Raw genomic sequence first — 18,097 nt, forward strand, 5'->3', positions numbered from 1 at the left:
GTGTCTCTGAATTTCTGGTAGATGCTTCTATGTTAACATTAATAAAGGGCCTTACATGATTGGCCTGAAATTAGGTGCAATTTCAGTAAAAAGTAAGTATTTGTTTTGAGACAAGATTCTTGCATTCAGACATACGTGCTATAAATCTGTAGCACTGCTTATTTGGTATTTTTGGTCTCTACTTCTGTTCAGGATCATTCTTAAAGATTGACATAGCTGTGTGTTCGAATATTATGTCATTTGATTTATAGACTATCTTCACCTTTATTTTTAACACTTGACAAGTCAGTAGGAGAACATTTATAGTGCCCTTATTTACCTAATGTGTTGAAGACTTTTCTCGGGAAATGGGATTTGAATAAAGGTAGGTTTGACCTCTGTAGTGCAGGTTTTAACATGCTTTTGGAATAGTGTAAAGGTGCTTATATCAAACCACTTTAAGTTTTAGAGCCACTTGTATTTTTACTTATTAACTGCGTTTTTAATCACTATTCTTTTAAAGGTTTTTTGATCTCTTTGAAAAATGTGATGGATATAAATCTGGAAAACTAAAACTGAAAAAGCCAAAACAGTTGCAGGCAAGTTTGTCTTTATTTTCTTGCTGTGGTGTTTTACAAGTAGAAAATTATTTAAGTACATCCTCTGTTTCCTTTCTTTAGGAAGTACTTGATATAGCAAGGCAACTCCTTGTAGAACTTGGGCAAAACAATGATTCTGAAATTGAAGAAAGTAAAGCAAAACTTGAACAGCTGAAGACTGTGTTAGAAATGTAAGTGTCTAATTCTCAGGCTTCGCAGCAACAAAGTTCTGTCAGCTATCTTGACTGTTTGACCAGTTGCTGCTTGGATTGCAATGGTTATCAATTATGTAATGATAAATTAATTCAAGCACAGTGGTTATCAAAAGAAAGGATGACATGTTTGACTTCATGGAGGAGACCTGGGCCATCTCTTGTTTTTTTTTCCCTTATCTTTTCAGTTGAACTTATTGCTTCGTCTAGTGTCTTTCTTTCATGTCTTTCTACATGAAAAAGTTACTTTCTTTGATCTCAAGTTTTATCTTGCATGCTTTTCAACTTAGAGTATTTGAGTGTAGGGTCTGTGTCTTGCAGTGTATGATATCATGAAATCTGATGGACCCAGTAAGATCTTTCACCATATGTACTGTCTACTTACAGCAAACTTGCAGGATTCCAAATAAATAATGCTTTGTATATTAAGCCTGAAATATTTAATAACTTACTAAAAATTAAAGAATTAAAAATTAAAAAAAAAAGAAAATTTAAAAACCCACAGCCTTAGTCTTCAAGGTTTCTTAGAGATCTGGGGTCTCAGGACTCTAAGTGGTAGTAGATCTACACTGCCAGATCAGATTCTGGATACTGATAGGCACTTTTGTTGTGGATCTAAACAGATAAATTACTTGTGCAGTCTGCAAATGCTTTTTATAAATCAGTTTTCTGTTTAGCGTTGTCAGAAAAAGATACAGTATTTTCCAGTGTTTTATTATGGAATGGTCGATACTTCTGTAGTCATTTTGTGCTTGCTGAATTAGGTTTGTTCTAAGCACTGCTTCAATAAATGGTGGTCAAATGCACAAGTCAATGACCAGCATAGATTTATTATTTGCTGTTAGAGGAACATGGCAGATTTGGTCGAAAATATTTAAAATGTTTTTCTCTCTCTGTTGCTCTCTCACCTTCCCTGGTTCCTGCTTCAGGTATGGGCATTTTTCAGGCATAAATCGCAAAGTTCAGTTAACGTATCTTCCTCATGGTTGCCCAAAGACTTCCAGTGAAGAGGAAGGTATTGTATTACTTTTGCAACTAATCGCTGAATGTCATGTGTGTTTAAACAGTCATGGACTAGCAATATAACATGTCTTGACGTTAAGAAGAAGAAATATAGTGTTTTGAATGAATATTTGTATTGTTGGAAGATATACAGTCTCTCAATCTGCTGAATTGTACACCTAAGATGATGTAGTAGATTTGTGTTCTAACACTGCTTTTTTTGTAACAGAAAATTAGGGTAAAAAGAAGCTTCAGTGATTCACCCAAAATGGTGTTTTGGGGCCAGAATGAGAGAATCCTATGCAACATTTGCTGTTATCTTTAAAACTTTTATAAGCTTTTTTGATCTTTGACCTGTGGTTGTTGACTGAAGTAACTCTAGGGTATTTAGAAACCAATTTGTTTTAATATTTCTTTCTCAGTCTACTTTTTGCTTCAAATTTCATGCTAAATATTCTTCACTCAATGTTTTCTATGTAGTTTAGCTACTTCAGGTTTCCCTGTTTAAGTGTCCATTTCGTTCTCCCGTTCAATGTTTTCTTAATGTTAGAATGCTATTAAAGGTTCATAATGTTGAAGAGATCCTTTACTGAAGCCCTGCATAGTCCAGATATTTTTGTTCATATGCATAAAAACACAAAAGATTTATAATATGCTTCACAACTAAATTCCTCTCTCTGTGTACAATTAGATAGTAGAAGAAATGAGCCATCACTGCTTCTGGTTCTAAAATGGGGAGGAGAATTAACCCCTGCAGGCAGGGTTCAAGCAGAAGAGCTTGGAAGGGCTTTCAGGTGTATGTATCCAGGTGGACAAGGTAAAAAAAGTAATAACAATTTTAAAAATGTGTTGAATGGCATAAATCCCCCTTGAAGATAATCCAGTGTAAAAATGAGAGTTTGAGCAAAATGTTTGTTTGGTAGGAGATTATGCTGGATTTCCTGGATGTGGTTTACTTAGATTACATAGCACTTACCGACATGATCTCAAAATCTACGCTTCTGATGAGGGACGTGTTCAGATGACTGCAGCAGCTTTTGCAAAGGTAAAATGCAAAACTATATTTTCAATTTAAAAAATACTGATGTTCTCAAGTTTGCTTTTTCTTTTGAAGACTGGGGGAGATTTATGGTTTATTGGAGTCCACAGTGTATAATGCGGCTGTGTTTTAAAATAAACGTATTTTCGAAAACCGTTTAGTTCAATGTGAAAAAGCATCCAATGTGCCAAGCGTTTGGAATTCTTTGAGCAGATGCAGACATTTTAATTATACAGCCCTGGCAATATACCTTAGTCCATTCCAGTGATAACCACCAAAATCATAGAATGGTTTGGGTTTGAACAGACCCTAAAGATGATCTAGTTCCAGTCCTTCTGCCATAGGCAGGGGCATCTTCCACTAGATCAGATTGCTCAAGCTTCATCCAGCCTGGCCTTGAACACTTCCAGGGAGGCAACATTCACCACTTCTCTGGGCAGCCTGTTCCAGTGTCTCACCACCCTCACAGTAAAGAATATCTAATCTGAATCTACCTTCTTTTAGTTTAAAAATGTTACCCCTTGCTGTATCACAAAAGGCCCTGCTAAAATGTTTGTCCCCATCTTTGTTATAAGCCCCTTTTAAGTACTGTAAGGCTGCTATAAGGTCTCCCTGGAACTTTCTCCAGGCTGAGCCTTTCTCCATAGGAGAGGTGCTCCAGCCCGTTGATCATTGTTGTGGCCCTCCCCTGGACCTGCTCAAGCAGGTCGATGTTTTTCTTATGCTGGGGACCTCAGAGCTGGATGCCTCCAGGCCTCACAGGTGTGAGGTAAGGAGAAGAATCACCTCCCTTGACCTTCTGGTCATGCTTCTTTTGATGTAGATCACAATGTGTTTGGCAACATTTTGAATTTGCACATTGCTTTTTTGTTTAGGGCTTACTTTCCTCAAATTTTGTTGGATTTCTGTGACAGAGAGTGTGTGTATTGGCTGAAGCACAGGCATTAGAACTGATTTGAGATAATGTATTCATTTTACATGAGCAAAAATTGCAATTTTCAGTTACCTCAGTGATTTGGACTAGAAAATTTGGAGTTCGAAAGGCAACAGTTTTCATTGGAAGTATATTTCATTGATTTGTAACTCTGTAGAAGAAATTAGAGAGTTTGAAGCTATTACAAGTGTGGACTTAAATTAAATGCATATATTTTAATGGGATTTTGCACAGACTATACATTCATGCTTTTTTCTGAAGTAGTAGAAGTAGTTTCTTAAAATTATTACAGGAGACTTTTTACTTTGGGCCTATCAAAATAGATAACTAATAAGTAAGACGTAGTAGCTATACTGCATCTTGGCACTTTATAGAAATACCTTTTTACATGTATCTTTGGTGTGAAAGTATAAAATTTTTGTGGTGATGTTTAAAAAGCATGAACTTTTTTTTTTCATTACAAACATGAATTTATAGGATCCATTAATGTAAAACACATAATTTGGAACTTCCTACATCTGTAATGCTTGCCGAAGTATTCTTTTACCGCTCTTCATCCTAGACAAATTCTGCTTCAGCTCCTGTTCCCAAACAACCCTTTGCATGCATCAATCTTCCACTTGTTAATAATATATTCACTTATTTCCTCATTTCAGTGATACAGATCTTTTAATTGTGTAAGAGGACACAGACAGTGCAAATGTTACATAAATACTTCTTAGGTGAATGAGTCTCAGTAATAATACAGAGTGATAGAGAGGTTTAGCTTTCAAGGAGCCTCCATAGGTCATCTGCTCCAGCTCCACAGAGTACAGAGCCAGTTTGGATGAGGTTGCTCAGAATCATTATCCGATCAAGTTCTGAGTATCTCTAGGAATGGAGACTCCACAGCCTCTCCGGGTTTTTAATTCCACCCATCATCTTCAGGTCATGTCTCTGTTCTTCCCAAGTAGCCCAGCACTGCTTCCACCTTTTATATGTTCCTTTTTTGTTCATGCTGACCTTCTGCATGACTTTGCATGTGTCAGAGTGGACCACTCTTGTGCTTTGAGGAAGTTGTCTTTGGAGATAATCCAGCTGTCTGAGGCACCTTTGTCCTTCAGGACATTCCTCCATAGGATTTCTTGAACAAGCTAAAGTCTGCTTGGGGATCTAATGCATCTAATGCAATTATTTGTCTTGTTCACTTCTCCGAGGTTTTGTCATAATATCAGGTTTCAACTACCAAGAATGCCAATAACCTCTACATTCCTGACACTTCTGAATAGCAGGTCCAGGGGAATGCTCCTGCTTGATAACTCATCAGTAACCTGTATCAAAGAATTGTCCTGGGTGTTTTTCAGGAATCTGGATTGCTTGTCCCCTGCAATATTGCCCATGCATGAGGTACCTAGGGCTAGGGATGCCTGTGGAAAACAGGGCCTGGAATCAGGAGGCTTTCTCCAGTTGTGTTAAGAAGGCTTCATATATTTCCCCTTTTAAATCAGGTGGTCTGTAGCAGAGGCCCACTATGATGTTGCCCTGTTCTTGTCCTCTGATCCTTACAAACATGATCTCAACTTGCTTGTCACTGGTTTGAAAGCAAAGGTCATGATGTTCAAGCTACTCCTTCTTATAGAGCCCAACTCTGCCTCCTTTTATTTCTGGCTTCCAAAAGGCCTTGTATCTAGCTATAACAAAACTCCATTTGTGTGAACTATTCTACTACTTCTTTGTAATCTCAATAAATGTAAAGCTCTGGAGGTGTTCAAACTTCTTATTTCTCCTGTTTGTTTCCATGCTGCATGTGTTGGTGTAGAAGTTTTTCAGCCATCTGTCCTGCTTTCTCCTTGGACAGCAGGCTTGAGGAGATACCACCCAATTTCATTTCTTATCCCAGAACCCTTCTGTTGCCAGAGAAGTCACAAAAGTTTCCACTGTTCTCCATTTTAGAAGTCTCCATTTGCCTGTTGTTCAACTGCAGACTTTGATTGTCCTTCTGTGCCACACAGGATTTGGGCTTTTGCCTCTATAGAGTCTCTGCAAAGATGCTCTCTCCCATTTGTCCTCCCAAATGCTACTCAGTTTGCTGACTTTTCCCATAGCTACTATCTGCTGACTCAATGCCTTGAGCAGAGCATGGCCCCTGCAAGCCATGCTGCTATTATTCCCAGGCTCAGGGAGAAGGCACCATGCACTCCCTGCAACCCAAGACCTGAACAGCTGTGGCCTCCCAGGAGCATTCTTGGCACCACTGAGATGCTAGGGTCACTTCAGCTCGTGCTGGGGAGCATACTCTATAACATGTCACCATCAGTGTTCCACCAACTCTAGCAATCCTGCATACCAATGAGGTATTTTGGAGGCCACTGCTATGCAAACATGTGCATTGCCTGCAAATCTTGAATTTAAATTAGTGTGTGAGGTGTTTTTTGTGGGTTTGTTTGTTTGTTTTTTAAGTTACTCTTATATTCTCATGTTCATCTGTTTGCCTGAATAATTGTATTATTTGATTCAGGGACTACTGGCCTTAGAGGGAGAGCTAACTCCTATTCTTGTCCAGATGGTAAAAAGCGCTAATATGAATGGTCTGTTGGACAGTGACAGTGATTCTTTGAGCAGCTGTCAGCATCGTGTTAAAGCAAGACTTCATGAAATTCTCCAGAGAGACAGAGAATTTACTGCTGATGATTACGATAAGGTTAGCATACGATTTGTTTCCTATGAAATGAAATAAATACCCATGCAAATTCTTTAGTGAAAGTAGTGAGCAGTGATTTTATCTGTCTATTTTGAAAATTTATTGTGTGCTTTCAAGGAGTTTGAACTACAAATTAAGGTGTACCAATTGCAATATTAGATATTTTGAGCTGTCATGCAATTTGAGTAGTCAGAATAGCTACATACTTTAAAACAGGAGTAGATAGGGACCTCATTTGTAAATATTTTTCACTGTTGCATTAAAAATATTGTAATTATTCAAGAAATGAAACTATATTGCTTAAACTTTCTGTAATCTTTACTTTGACAGTGTGTGGTATTACAAAATGTATTTCCTGCCTAATGCTGTTGTTTCAATATTTAATCTACTACAAGGCCATTTTTAAACTCTAAGAATACTAAGATGCTGAAACCCAGTAGAATGCTTTCCAATCAGTGAAGTGCCTCATTAACACATTAATTTAGTGCATGTTTATATAGTTTATGCTGACTTAGTACAGAACAGACATGATTGCTCCTGGTTTTAAATGTAAGCAATATTTGTTATTGTTAAGAAACTTCTTGCTCTTCCAATTACCCTTACTCTGCCTGGTGTAACAACTAAATATAAGTCCTCAAATGAGATTTAAGCTTAAACTGCTGTTTTCTAAAAGTTATCAGGAGCAAGTTATTGCAAAATAATTTTACTACCCTACATATATACTCTATGTGGATTTGTGTAAACACATAGATCAAAAGTATCATCCAAACCACTGACAGCAGTGGATTCAGCAGTACTTGGAAAAAGTGAAAGGGTACAAGGATTTTTTTTCCCTTTCTTTTTGCTATATTTATATAATGGGATTTGAAAGGTGGCTGGAACTATATAGAGCACACTGTTCTAAGACAGTCACAGCAAGTGACTGAGATTATAAAGTGATAATAACTTTCTTGGTTTGGTTTGTTTTTTTTCTTTTTAACTTGTGATTTGGGAAAACAATATAAGAGTTTTTGCATGTGTGCCAGAGAACCTTTCCTACTGATTTACTTGGTCTTAATAGGGAGGTAGGAACTGCTTACTACTAGGTAGAGGGCAGTTTTCCATATCCAAATTATCCTATGCATTTGAAGAAGCTGGGAAAAGTGCAAATATGCATGTGTCTTGTGTACATAAATTATTACTTAATATCATTCGTTGCTTAATTTTGTATGCAGAATTTTCTGAAAAAATTAGGCTAAGCCTAACTTACATGGATATTGGCTGAATTGCTTTAGTGACACTCAACTTGGTGATAATTTGTAGCTTCTACAGTTTCTGTAATTAAGTCAGCCCTCAAGGACATCTTGTATATTCTTGATATTTGTGCATGTAAATGGCTTCTTTGTGCACTGCAGTCCTATAGAAACAAAACGTAAACGAAGAAAAGACAAACTTTTTTTCATGTATCAGTTACTATTGCAAATCTGGTTCTTCCTTCCAGTTACCCTTCCAAGGAGGGTACTTTCTAGAAGAAAAAGTATTTTGTGAGGCATGTAGCCTAACAATAATATTTCTTACAGAATTTTTTGTAAACTTTTGAATACAATGGTTATTGAAGGAAGTTACGGAAAGTTGCTACATACATAGAAATTTTTGCTACATACATACAAAGTCTTAAACATCTTTCCTATTTTCTTGTCTTGGAACAAAAGTTTCAAGAACTCCTGAAACTGCATACGTTTACTGTATAGAATTAGTTGGCCTATTACTTTCTCGATGCCTTAGAATCTCTAGTAAATCTTACTGCCTTTTAGTGTATTTTCTTAATGCCTCAAAGGGAGTAGACAATTGTGAAATTATTTCAAAAATTAATAGCAACCTACTAGAATGCTTTTTCTCCAATACTTGGAATCTTTCATATGTTCCATCTTCCTGTTTTTTTCAAATGAAGTCAGTTTGTTTAGATAATTCTGTGTTTATCTTAAATGGCAGCTTACTCCATCTGGAAGCATCTCACTGATAAAATCAATGCAGGTTATTAAAAATCCTGTGAAGACGTGTGACAAGGTTTATTCCTTAATCCAGAGTTTGACCTCTCAGATCAGGCAAAGAATGGAAGATCCAAAGTCTGCAGGTACTTAACCATTTTTGTAGTTATATTTGGTTTCTCTTCTTTACCTCTGAGAGAGAATCGTAGCATAACTTTTCTTCATTAAACTTGTTTTTAGCAGAACTTGAATCAACAATAATTTAGGGGATTTCACAGGCTGATTCCATATACATAATTTTAGAGTAAAAAGCGGGAGGAACACATGGCCATATTTCAGCTAAGGGCTTTTTGTGGTGTTCAGAAGTTCAGGCTAGTCCTCAAATGTTTGCAGAAATTCTTGTCTTAATTATTTCAAAGTCAACAGTCCACAAAAGTAACGGGAAAAGCGGGTGGTACTAAAGCTAAGTTACATAGGTACGTTTTTATTACTTATGTGTCTTTGTTGAAGATCTGTTGCTTGCTGTATGATGTGTATTAGTACTGCATAGAATGCTGCTCAATATTAATGCTGGTGAACCAATGACCCAGGAAAACTAGATCTGGAAATGACCACAGGGAAATTTTGGTACTATCTGAATACTGGAATAATTGCTGTCAGTGTTCTCTGCTGTGTATAGTATACAAACAGCCTCTGTTCTGAGGTTGAGCAGTGCAATTGTCACCTGCATATAGTATCAGGGGGTTTTGTCTATTTGCTCTAATCTCCTGTCATGCAATGGGGATAATCCATCCTTTCTGCTGATCTCTTGCCTCTTGCTGTTAACACATGCAAGAGAGAGAGACAAATGGGAAATGTGGTCTGTTCTAAAACATACATGTTGACCTACTTCTCTTCCTCCCTCCTAGAATTTTCTTACAGCTTTTTTTGGTTGTTTTTTTTTTTTTCTAATATATGAACTTTGATGTAGGATACTTTATTTTTGGTGCTGTAGTTTTGCTTAAAGGGCCAGCGGTGCATTTCTGCAGCAAAGCTTTCTACTATCTTGATGTAATCACGTAATTGTTATGCTTTCAGCGGTAAAATTAGCCATAGGCATGTCTGTTCCCTCTTAGAAGTAATGCAGTTTACTTATTTGATTCATTTTATCCCTCTGTATTCAACTGTTACTACTATGTCATTAAAATTTCCCTTTTGTTCCTTGTATGATCTTGATTACTTATATGATATATGTGTCCATCCAGATATTCAGCTGTACCACAGTGAAACATTAGAACTGATGCTGCGCAGGTGGGCCAAACTGGAAAAGGACTTTAAAACAAAAAATGGAAGATATGATATTAGCAAAATACCTGATATTTACGACTGTATAAAATATGATGTGCAGCACAATGGCTCCTTAAAATTAGAAAACACAATGGAATTATACAGGCTTTCAAAGGCTTTAGCTGACATAGTGATCCCTCAGGTAAGCATTTTGAGTTATTAAATAGGATAAATTGTAGAAGAAATGCTTTTCACATTTTGTGAAAATGTCTACTCCTGTCTTTTCTATTGAGGGTTCCTGTATTTTGCAGTAATAGAAGCCTTTAATGTTACCTCCTGTGTTTTGGTTAAAGCCAGTTATTTTTTATAAGAAAAACTTGTTTCATAATTCATTAAGCTGTGTTCAAAGTTAATTTCTCTAGCAATTTAAGCTGTGAACATACCTGCTTCCCTTACTGCAGTGTATTAAAATGGTTCATCTCAGTCATTCATCATAGATTTAAGTGGAGCCTCTGTGAACAACTGTGTATTCTGAAATTGCATTTAATTTCATTCTTCCTGCTTTTAGAAATTTGATTTTCAGACTCTTTGCAAATGACACTTTTAATCCTAATTTATCTAATTTCAGTTGTTTTAAGCAATTTAAATTTAAAAAGACCTTTCTGCCAAGTTTCATAGAATTTCAGGCCAGCAGACAAGTTAAACTTCCGTACAAGAGGCTGTTATACTCCTGTTAGCTTTAAAATGTTGTAGGGTGCAGAACATTAAATTGCTTTGTGATAACAGGACAGAACAGACTAAACGTTTCTCCAAGTGTCCCTGCAGTTACAGAGCATTGTTGTAAGAGAGATATTATCTGTATCATATGCAGTGAGAAACTTCTTCCTCTCCCCATCTCTCTAACTCCCTTGTACAAAAAGAGCAGTAATACTAAGTATGTGTTGTGTTATGTGGGCCTCTTAAGCTTAAATTTTTAATAGTGTTACATAAGAGAAAGTAAAAATTAGGACACATGGAGGAGGAAGAAAAATTTTTTAAAATGTGATAAGCCTACATACTGCAAAGGAAAAGTGCTTATGTTCCTTTCTGGTGTGACTGGAAGACGCATCATAATGATGCGAGCACTTTCATATTGTGCAGCACAGAGTATGAAGCTTTTGGAAGAGTAGATTTTTAGATATTGTAAATGCTGTAACAGATATAGTACTTTCCAGTTGTATTTAACTACCATTTCAATATTATTTGAGGTGAATAGGATATCTTCTGTTTACCCCAACCTAAGATAGATGTATTAAATACATAATGTGCCTGTGTCTCTTTATTGACTGGTTTTGGGTTTTTGGTGTGTTTCTTTTTTTTTTTTTTTAAAGTTACTTGAAATCAGTTGACATGAAATGCATCGTAGATGTCTAAATCCAGGGCAGGGAGGAGGAATAATTCCCCACATGTTTTGCTTAAGAAAAAGAGCATCATCATACCAGAGGGTGAATCCACTTTTGTGGTTCAACTAGTGAATTAAAAACTCTGTCAAATTAAACAGCAAAAAGGCATACCCTTGTTACTTGAAAGGACACCAGTAATCAAACGTAATAAAAACGTTACACAAAACAGTGTACACAAACGTTACACAAACAGTTACACAAAACAGCAGCCAGAGTAAACTAATAGATTACTAATTGGTTTTAATAGACAAGCTTTCAATTAGAAGGCCTTTTAATCTTTAACTGAATTTTAGAAGTCATTTTATTCTTACACAGGAATATGGTATTTCTAAGGCTGAGAAACTAGAGATTGCCAAAGGTTACTGCACTCCTCTAGTTAGAAAAATCCGTTCTGACCTTCAGAGAACTCAAGATGATGATACTGTAAATAAGCTTCACCCTCTGTAAGTTTTTTACATTGTTACATTACTTTCCTAATGGAGATATTCCATAGCTTTCATATTGAAGATATCTTACTAGCTCGTAGTACTTTAAAAAGTACGATTTATTTATTTGTTGACTGCTATTTCTAAAATAGGGACACAACTCATTATGATCTAATAAGATTCTTTTATTTCAAGTTACTCCAGGGGTGTTATGTCCCCTGAACGCCATGTTCGTACACGGCTGTATTTCACCAGCGAGAGTCATGTCCACTCCCTGTTATCCACACTTCGTTATGGTGCCTTATGTGATGTAAGTTGAACACTTTTTCTATTGAAGTTCTGATATTTTGAGAGGAACCAAAAAAAATGTCTTACTAAAATTGTAACAATTGAAATCTTAACTCTCTCAAGTGGCTTTGAAATTTATTGCACCTTTTCAAACATTAGATTTCCTATTATATATGCAAAGACATATTTCAAATTACTGTTGCGCACACTGGTGGAAATCAGCATGCCCTTTGAAGTAATGCTGAGTTCCATGTGAAAGAAAATAAAAAATGTTTCTATAAATACATCCGCAACAAAAGGAAGGCTAAGGATAATCCCTATTCTCTGATGGATGTTGGGGTAAAGGTAGTGACAGAGGATGATTGTTAGGCTGAGGTGCTAAATGCCTTCTTTGCCTCAGTCTTTAACAGTAAGACCAGGTTTGCTCCAGGTACACAGCCCTGTGAGCCGGAAGACAGGGACAGAGAGCAGAATGAAGCCCCAATAATCCCAGGGGCCTGTAGTAGTGACCTGCTACACCACTTAGACACCCATGGGTCTATGGGGCCAGTTCGGATTCATTCAAGGGTACTTGAGGGAGCTGGCGGAGGTGCTCACCAAGCCACTTTCAATTATTTATCAGCAGTATTGGCTGACCAGGGAGGTCTCAGTTGACTGGAAGCTGGCAAATGTGATGCCCATCTACAAGAAGGGCTGGAAGAAGTATCTGTGTGATTCCAGGCCTGTCAGTCTGAACTCAGTACTGAGGAAGGTCATGGAACAGATGATCCTGAGTGCTATCACGTGGCACATACAAGATAACCAAGCAATCAGGCCCAGTCAGCATGGGTTTATGAAAGACATGACTAGGCAAGTGATTGTCACCCTGTACTCAGTGCTTTCAAGAAACCACCTTGAATACTCTGCTCAGTTTTGGGTGCCTCTCTGCAAGAAAGACATTGAGGTACTGGAGAGAGTTCAGAGAAGGGCAACGAAGCTGGTGAAGGGTCTGGAGCACAAGTCTTATGAGGAGCAGCTGAGGGAGCTGGGTTTGTTTCGCCTGGAGAAAAGAGACTGAGGGGAAACCTTATTGCTGTCTACAACTGTCTGACAGGAGGTTGTAGCATGGAGGGTGTTGGTCTCTTTTCCCAAGTAGGAAGCAATAGGACAAGAGGAAATGGCCTCAAGTTGTGTCAGGGGAGGTTTAGATTGGATATTAGGAAAAAATTTCTTTATGGAAAGTGTTGTCAGTCACTGGAACAGGCTGCCCAGGGAAGTGGTGGAGTCACCATCCCTGGAGGGGTTTAGAAGACGTGTAGATGAGCTTCTTAGGGACACTTTTTAGTGCCAGAGTTAGGTTATGGTAGACTTGATGATCTTGAGGGTCTCTTTCAACCAAAATGTTTCTATGATATGTTCAGCTGTGTATTTTACGGTCTCAAAGAGTTTTGAAATGGGCAGATAATCCATTTTTTTGTCTTACGTTATTACCTTTAATTCTTCCAACTCTTTTTGTTTAAGTTACTATTCAGGGTTCTCTTGAATTCCCTTTTGGACTGGATTATTTTTCACCATTAGCATATTGCCAAGATCTCCCTACCTGACTTAAGGAATCTTCACGCAGTGCAAAGTTTCTCCTGTTCGGTGCATGGTCTTACTTTCCTATACTGTTGTAGAATACCTTGAAGGTGATGCATTATTCTCCATCTGATTGGCTTTGAAACCAAAGACAAAAAAAGACAAGGTCTCTGGATTCAGAAATGACTTAATTGAAGTCTTGGAGAGCATAAATGCTGTACCACAAAGCCTACATGGCTGCTTGTAAGATAGACCTTGATTAATATACTAACTCTTGGAATGGTTGTATTGACATAACTGGCTTCTGGTAGTGGATAACTAAACTCACTGATGGCAAAGGCATTTTTAATCCTGGAGCTCTGAGACATGTGCAACAGCAGATACACCTAGTTCTAGGCTGATAAACTTTTACGTTTCCTTGGTGGATTGGATTCCTTGGTGGATTACTAAAGGTATTTTTTTCCAGAGGGTTAACAAAGGTGAATATTCATTTTTAAGTAGCTTGGGATGTGATGGTTGATTTTCCTTTATGTACTAGAAGCCTTGAGTGTCTGTTTGACTTGTAGAGTGAGGTCTGGACACATTTTCCATAATATACTAGTTGAGAACAGTTTATTGCAAAATTATCAATTCCCATCAGAAGAGTTTAAAGCAGCGCCTCTGTCTACAAGACATACATCATAATCAGCAAAAGAACACAAAAGATAAAATGAAATAAAATACAAAACCTTCTGATCTCCACTTTTCTTTCATTTGATGAGTAATTTTAAGTGAGGTTTTTTTCTGGTTGTGTCTCTTTGTTTTTTTTCCTTTTCTGTGAAAAGCTTCTTACTTCTGCTGTGAATGTAAAATCCATGTAAATGAGGAAAAAAAATAAATAATTAGTCTTTTTTAAATAAAATAGCTGGGTTTTATTTGTTGATTTTTTTTTTCCCTTCATAAGGAATCAAAAGATGAACAATGGAAACGAGCTATGGATTATTTAAATGTTGTAAATGAACTCAATTACATGACGCAGATTGTTATCATGCTTTATGAGGATCCAAACAAGGTATTTAAAATGGATAAATATCTTCAGAAACAACTAATACTAAGCTATGTATTAATGCATAAACCTATTCAATCACTTTCCTTCAGGAACTTTCTTCGGAAGAACGTTTTCATGTAGAGCTGCACTTCAGTCCAGGAGCCAAAGGCTGTGAGGAAGATAAAAATTTGCCAGCTGGATATGGATACAGACCTGCCTCCAGAGAGGTAAGGGTCACACCTTTCCTTTCCACTGGGAAATTGTTAGGCAAACAGTACAAATATTTTTATTTTGGTAGAAAAATATCTGGTAAAATATAGGCAGTCCCAGTGTATTATTCCATTTTTAATGGACACAGATAATTTGGACTTCTATGGCTTTGCCAGAATTTTTGCTAGAAATATGAAATACTGATTGTAAGAAAAGTTAAATCAACATCAGTGTCACATCAATGATATTCTGGCAACTGAAATAATTATTTATGAAAGTAAGGTAGTTTGGCACATTTATGTATGGGCAGGTCTGTGGAGTTACCATCTGCTTTTTGAGAAATAAATGAAAGCAAAGCTTGGCTGGAATTTATTGACTTGTGGGGCCAGGATTTTATTACTATGTCAACAGAAAACTGGAGAAGATACGTTGGCTGAACAATATGGTTAGTTAGGGTTACACTAGCATATGCAGTGGCTCGTTAGAAGCAAATACACAGACATTATTAAAGTAAAGCAATTTGTTCAACAAGATGTGATTTACGTCTTGTATTTTTAAAATTGGCTTGCTTTATGTTTGCGCTGAAGAGTTATTGAGCAGCCGCCTCTGTCTACATGTTGCAAGGTATGAAGCTGTTGAAAATGAATTGTGTATTGTTTGTAGAATGAAGGCTCAAAGAAAACATCTCATAGAAATGATAGTGATGAGGAGACACATGCTCCTAAAAGAGATGAAACGGATCGGTCAGTAGTGATGTTCAAGCCAATGGTATCAGACCCAATTCATATACACAGAAAGTCACCCCTTCCAAGATCCAGGAAGATTGGTTCCGTTGAAGTAAGTGTTTATGTTCCAGATAATGTCTTTCACATAAATTATTTTTTGTTTACTTAAAAAATAATAATTCTGCTTTTGATTACACAGAACCAGTATGATGTTGTATCTCACAAAGGATAGTTCTTATTCTATGGGAAATATTCCATGGCAGTAATTTGTCTGAAGGATTTTTTTTTTCATTAATTATTATTTTGCAATAGGACTTATTTCCTTTTTTCTTTCTAAGCCATTTTAGAAAAGCTGATATTTGAAAATGAAGACTTTTTCAGTCTAAACCTACATCTTCAAACTAACATACATTGCTTTCATATTCATCCTTACAAGAGAGCTGCTATTGGGAAATAAGCAAACCTTCAAGGTGACCATGCAGAGAGGGAATGGAGGGATTGGGGGTAGTAGGGGAGGTGCAGGATGTGAGAGATGTCTTCTGCTGTATTTGCTTTCATGTGGGGTGAAAGTGACTCCATTTATCAAGCATTGAAGGTAAGAGAATAAGCTGGAAGCTTTTTTTTCAGTGGGTGGGGTTTATGATTCATTAATTCTTTAGACATCATCTTGAACAGTCCAGTCTCCTGTCTTGAAGGCCATGACATCTAGGTGTGCTTCACAGTTACGGTTTTAATGTCACAGAGGTGGGGGGATGCACAGGAGTATCATTTATACCATTTGTATGGTTATCTGGCAAAGCTTCAGATGGGGCATAGTGGCACTTCTGTGATATTAATGCCAGAAGCAGACTAACAGCTTCTTAATGCCTCATTTTCAGTTGCTTAAAACCATCAGAAATGATGATTCACACCAAAAGCTTTTCCTTTTATGTTTGTGTTTAGAATGGGCTGTTTGTATGTAAAGAAGGTATACAGATTTACAAGTAACTTGATTATTGGTAGTGTGAAGAGAAAAAGATGCATGGTTCCCTTCTGTAAGGATATCTGTATAACTTCACATTACTTCCATAAATTAACAGACATAATAAATGTGAATATCTTACATTTCCTATTTCCAAGTTTTCTCATAAACAAATGCTCACAACAATAATATTTTGGATTTTTAAAAGCTGTTTTCACTATGATCATGCAAACTCCCCTCCTAGTTATGAGTTCACATACACACAACTCAATAGCCTGTTACTTCAAACTTTTAACCATTTTCATTTTCATAAGTGATGTAAAAGTTACTTTCAAATGGTATCACTAACATAAATTGCTAGATTTTGGCTGTGCAGACGATATATATTCAGATGGAAAGTGTTTCAGCATTCAGTGCTTGTTTATTTGCTGGAAGAAAACAGCAGATTTAAAGAAAACATTACTATTAACTTTTTTTTTTTTTTTTTAAGTAAAATTGGAAGTTTCATCTGGCCTACTGAAATCTGCAAAGCCAGTATTTGGAATATTTAAACCAAATGGTGTTTTGAAATGTTTAAAAAAAGTAATTGCAACATAAACTGCAACTGCCTTGAACATTTTTTTTTCCCCTATAAGGCAATTCTCTCTTCACTTACGTCCATTAATTTGAAAGGACACTGTCAGGTGTGAGATTATGTGGAAGTTTTGATCTGGGGTATAGTCAGCAATATTTACAGAAGGCTTGCAACTGTGATTGAGTCATGAAAATTAAAAAAAAATATAGTTCTAACAGTAAAGCAAGTTGGCATTGGAAATAAATTTCTGTATTCTAAACATGTTGATTGCTAATGATGCGTAATGATGTAGGATGTGGAGTACTCTTACCCTGACACTGTCCTCCTCCCTTGGTGTCTTAATAGGTATGCAGCATCAGATAATTTTTAGGGCTTTTTTAAGGTTGGAAAACTACTACCTGTTGGGTTGGTGCCACTACCAGTGATCAGCTGTAAAGTCTCAAAGGCAATTCTAAAAACGAGAATCTTTTAGAAAAGGTTATAGACTAGAAATGAAAACTCTTACATAATAAATAGGAAAGTTTAGTATACTTAGAGAGGATATATGTCAAGGATAACAGATGTTCTGTTTCCAACATATGGGAAATTCTTAAAATTATTAATCAATTATTGATAACAACTACTCTTCTCTCATATCTAATAATTAGTCTAGCAGAAATTTTATTAAAGTGTTCTGTTGAAAGAGATAATTGGATGAAAAGATGTAAGTAGAACTGATAACTTCCTAATATTGTAATATCATTCTTCCCTATTCAGTGTTTAATAGTTTTAAAAGCAGTGTATAAAAGGGTGCAAGGAGATTGTGGGGTTTTTTGTGTTTTTTTTTTTTGTGTGTGTGTGGGGTTTTTTTGTTTGTTTGGTTTTTATTGATTTATTTTTTTCTTTTCTGTTAATTTGGCTCTGTTGAATCTAACTTTGCATGCTTTGCTGTTTTTTGCCCCCTTTCTCACTTCCAGGAAGAGAGCCCCCTGAGTGTGTCTAGCCCAGAGTGTATTGGTACCTGGCTGCATTACACCAGTGGTGTGGGTACTGGGCGTCGAAGACGCAGATCAGGGGAACAAATCACTTCTTCCCCTGTCTCCCCTAAATCATTGGCTTTCACATCCAGTATTTTTGGCTCATGGCAACAGGTTTTTAAACTTTACTTCATTAAACATTATTATGCATTCCAAGCAACAACCAACTGTCTTTAAGGACATCTAATGCCTTA

The 18,097-nt window shown here is 36.6% G+C and overlaps 1 protein-coding gene across 11 annotated transcripts in view; it reads left to right on the forward strand.

Moving 5' to 3' along the window:
- The window catches only part of PPIP5K2 (diphosphoinositol pentakisphosphate kinase 2), a 59,667-nt gene that overhangs the window by 28,506 nt on the left and 13,064 nt on the right, over window positions 1–18,097 (forward strand). For 8 of the 11 annotated variants that reach the window (XM_082074330.1, XM_082074325.1, XM_082074332.1 and 5 more), the window contains 14 exons: window positions 503–582; window positions 664–769; window positions 1,720–1,805; window positions 2,484–2,609; window positions 2,716–2,837; window positions 6,263–6,445; window positions 8,417–8,558; window positions 9,657–9,880; window positions 11,436–11,563; window positions 11,741–11,855; window positions 14,334–14,441; window positions 14,528–14,644; window positions 15,291–15,464; window positions 17,844–18,017. In XM_082074330.1, coding sequence (XP_081930456.1) covers window positions 503–582; window positions 664–769; window positions 1,720–1,805; window positions 2,484–2,609; window positions 2,716–2,837; window positions 6,263–6,445; window positions 8,417–8,558; window positions 9,657–9,880; window positions 11,436–11,563; window positions 11,741–11,855; window positions 14,334–14,441; window positions 14,528–14,644; window positions 15,291–15,464; window positions 17,844–18,017 — 1,885 coding nt within the window. The remainder of the gene's footprint in view (window positions 1–502; window positions 583–663; window positions 770–1,719; window positions 1,806–2,483; window positions 2,610–2,715; window positions 2,838–6,262; window positions 6,446–8,416; window positions 8,559–9,656; window positions 9,881–11,435; window positions 11,564–11,740; window positions 11,856–14,333; window positions 14,442–14,527; window positions 14,645–15,290; window positions 15,465–17,843; window positions 18,018–18,097) is intronic. The other 3 variants (XM_082074333.1, XM_082074335.1, XM_082074326.1) reach the window with 1 other exon arrangement.

Source organism: Streptopelia decaocto (assembly GCF_964273445.1).
Source record: "Streptopelia decaocto genome assembly, chromosome: Z".
Classification (NCBI taxonomy): domain Eukaryota; kingdom Metazoa; phylum Chordata; class Aves; order Columbiformes; family Columbidae; genus Streptopelia; species Streptopelia decaocto.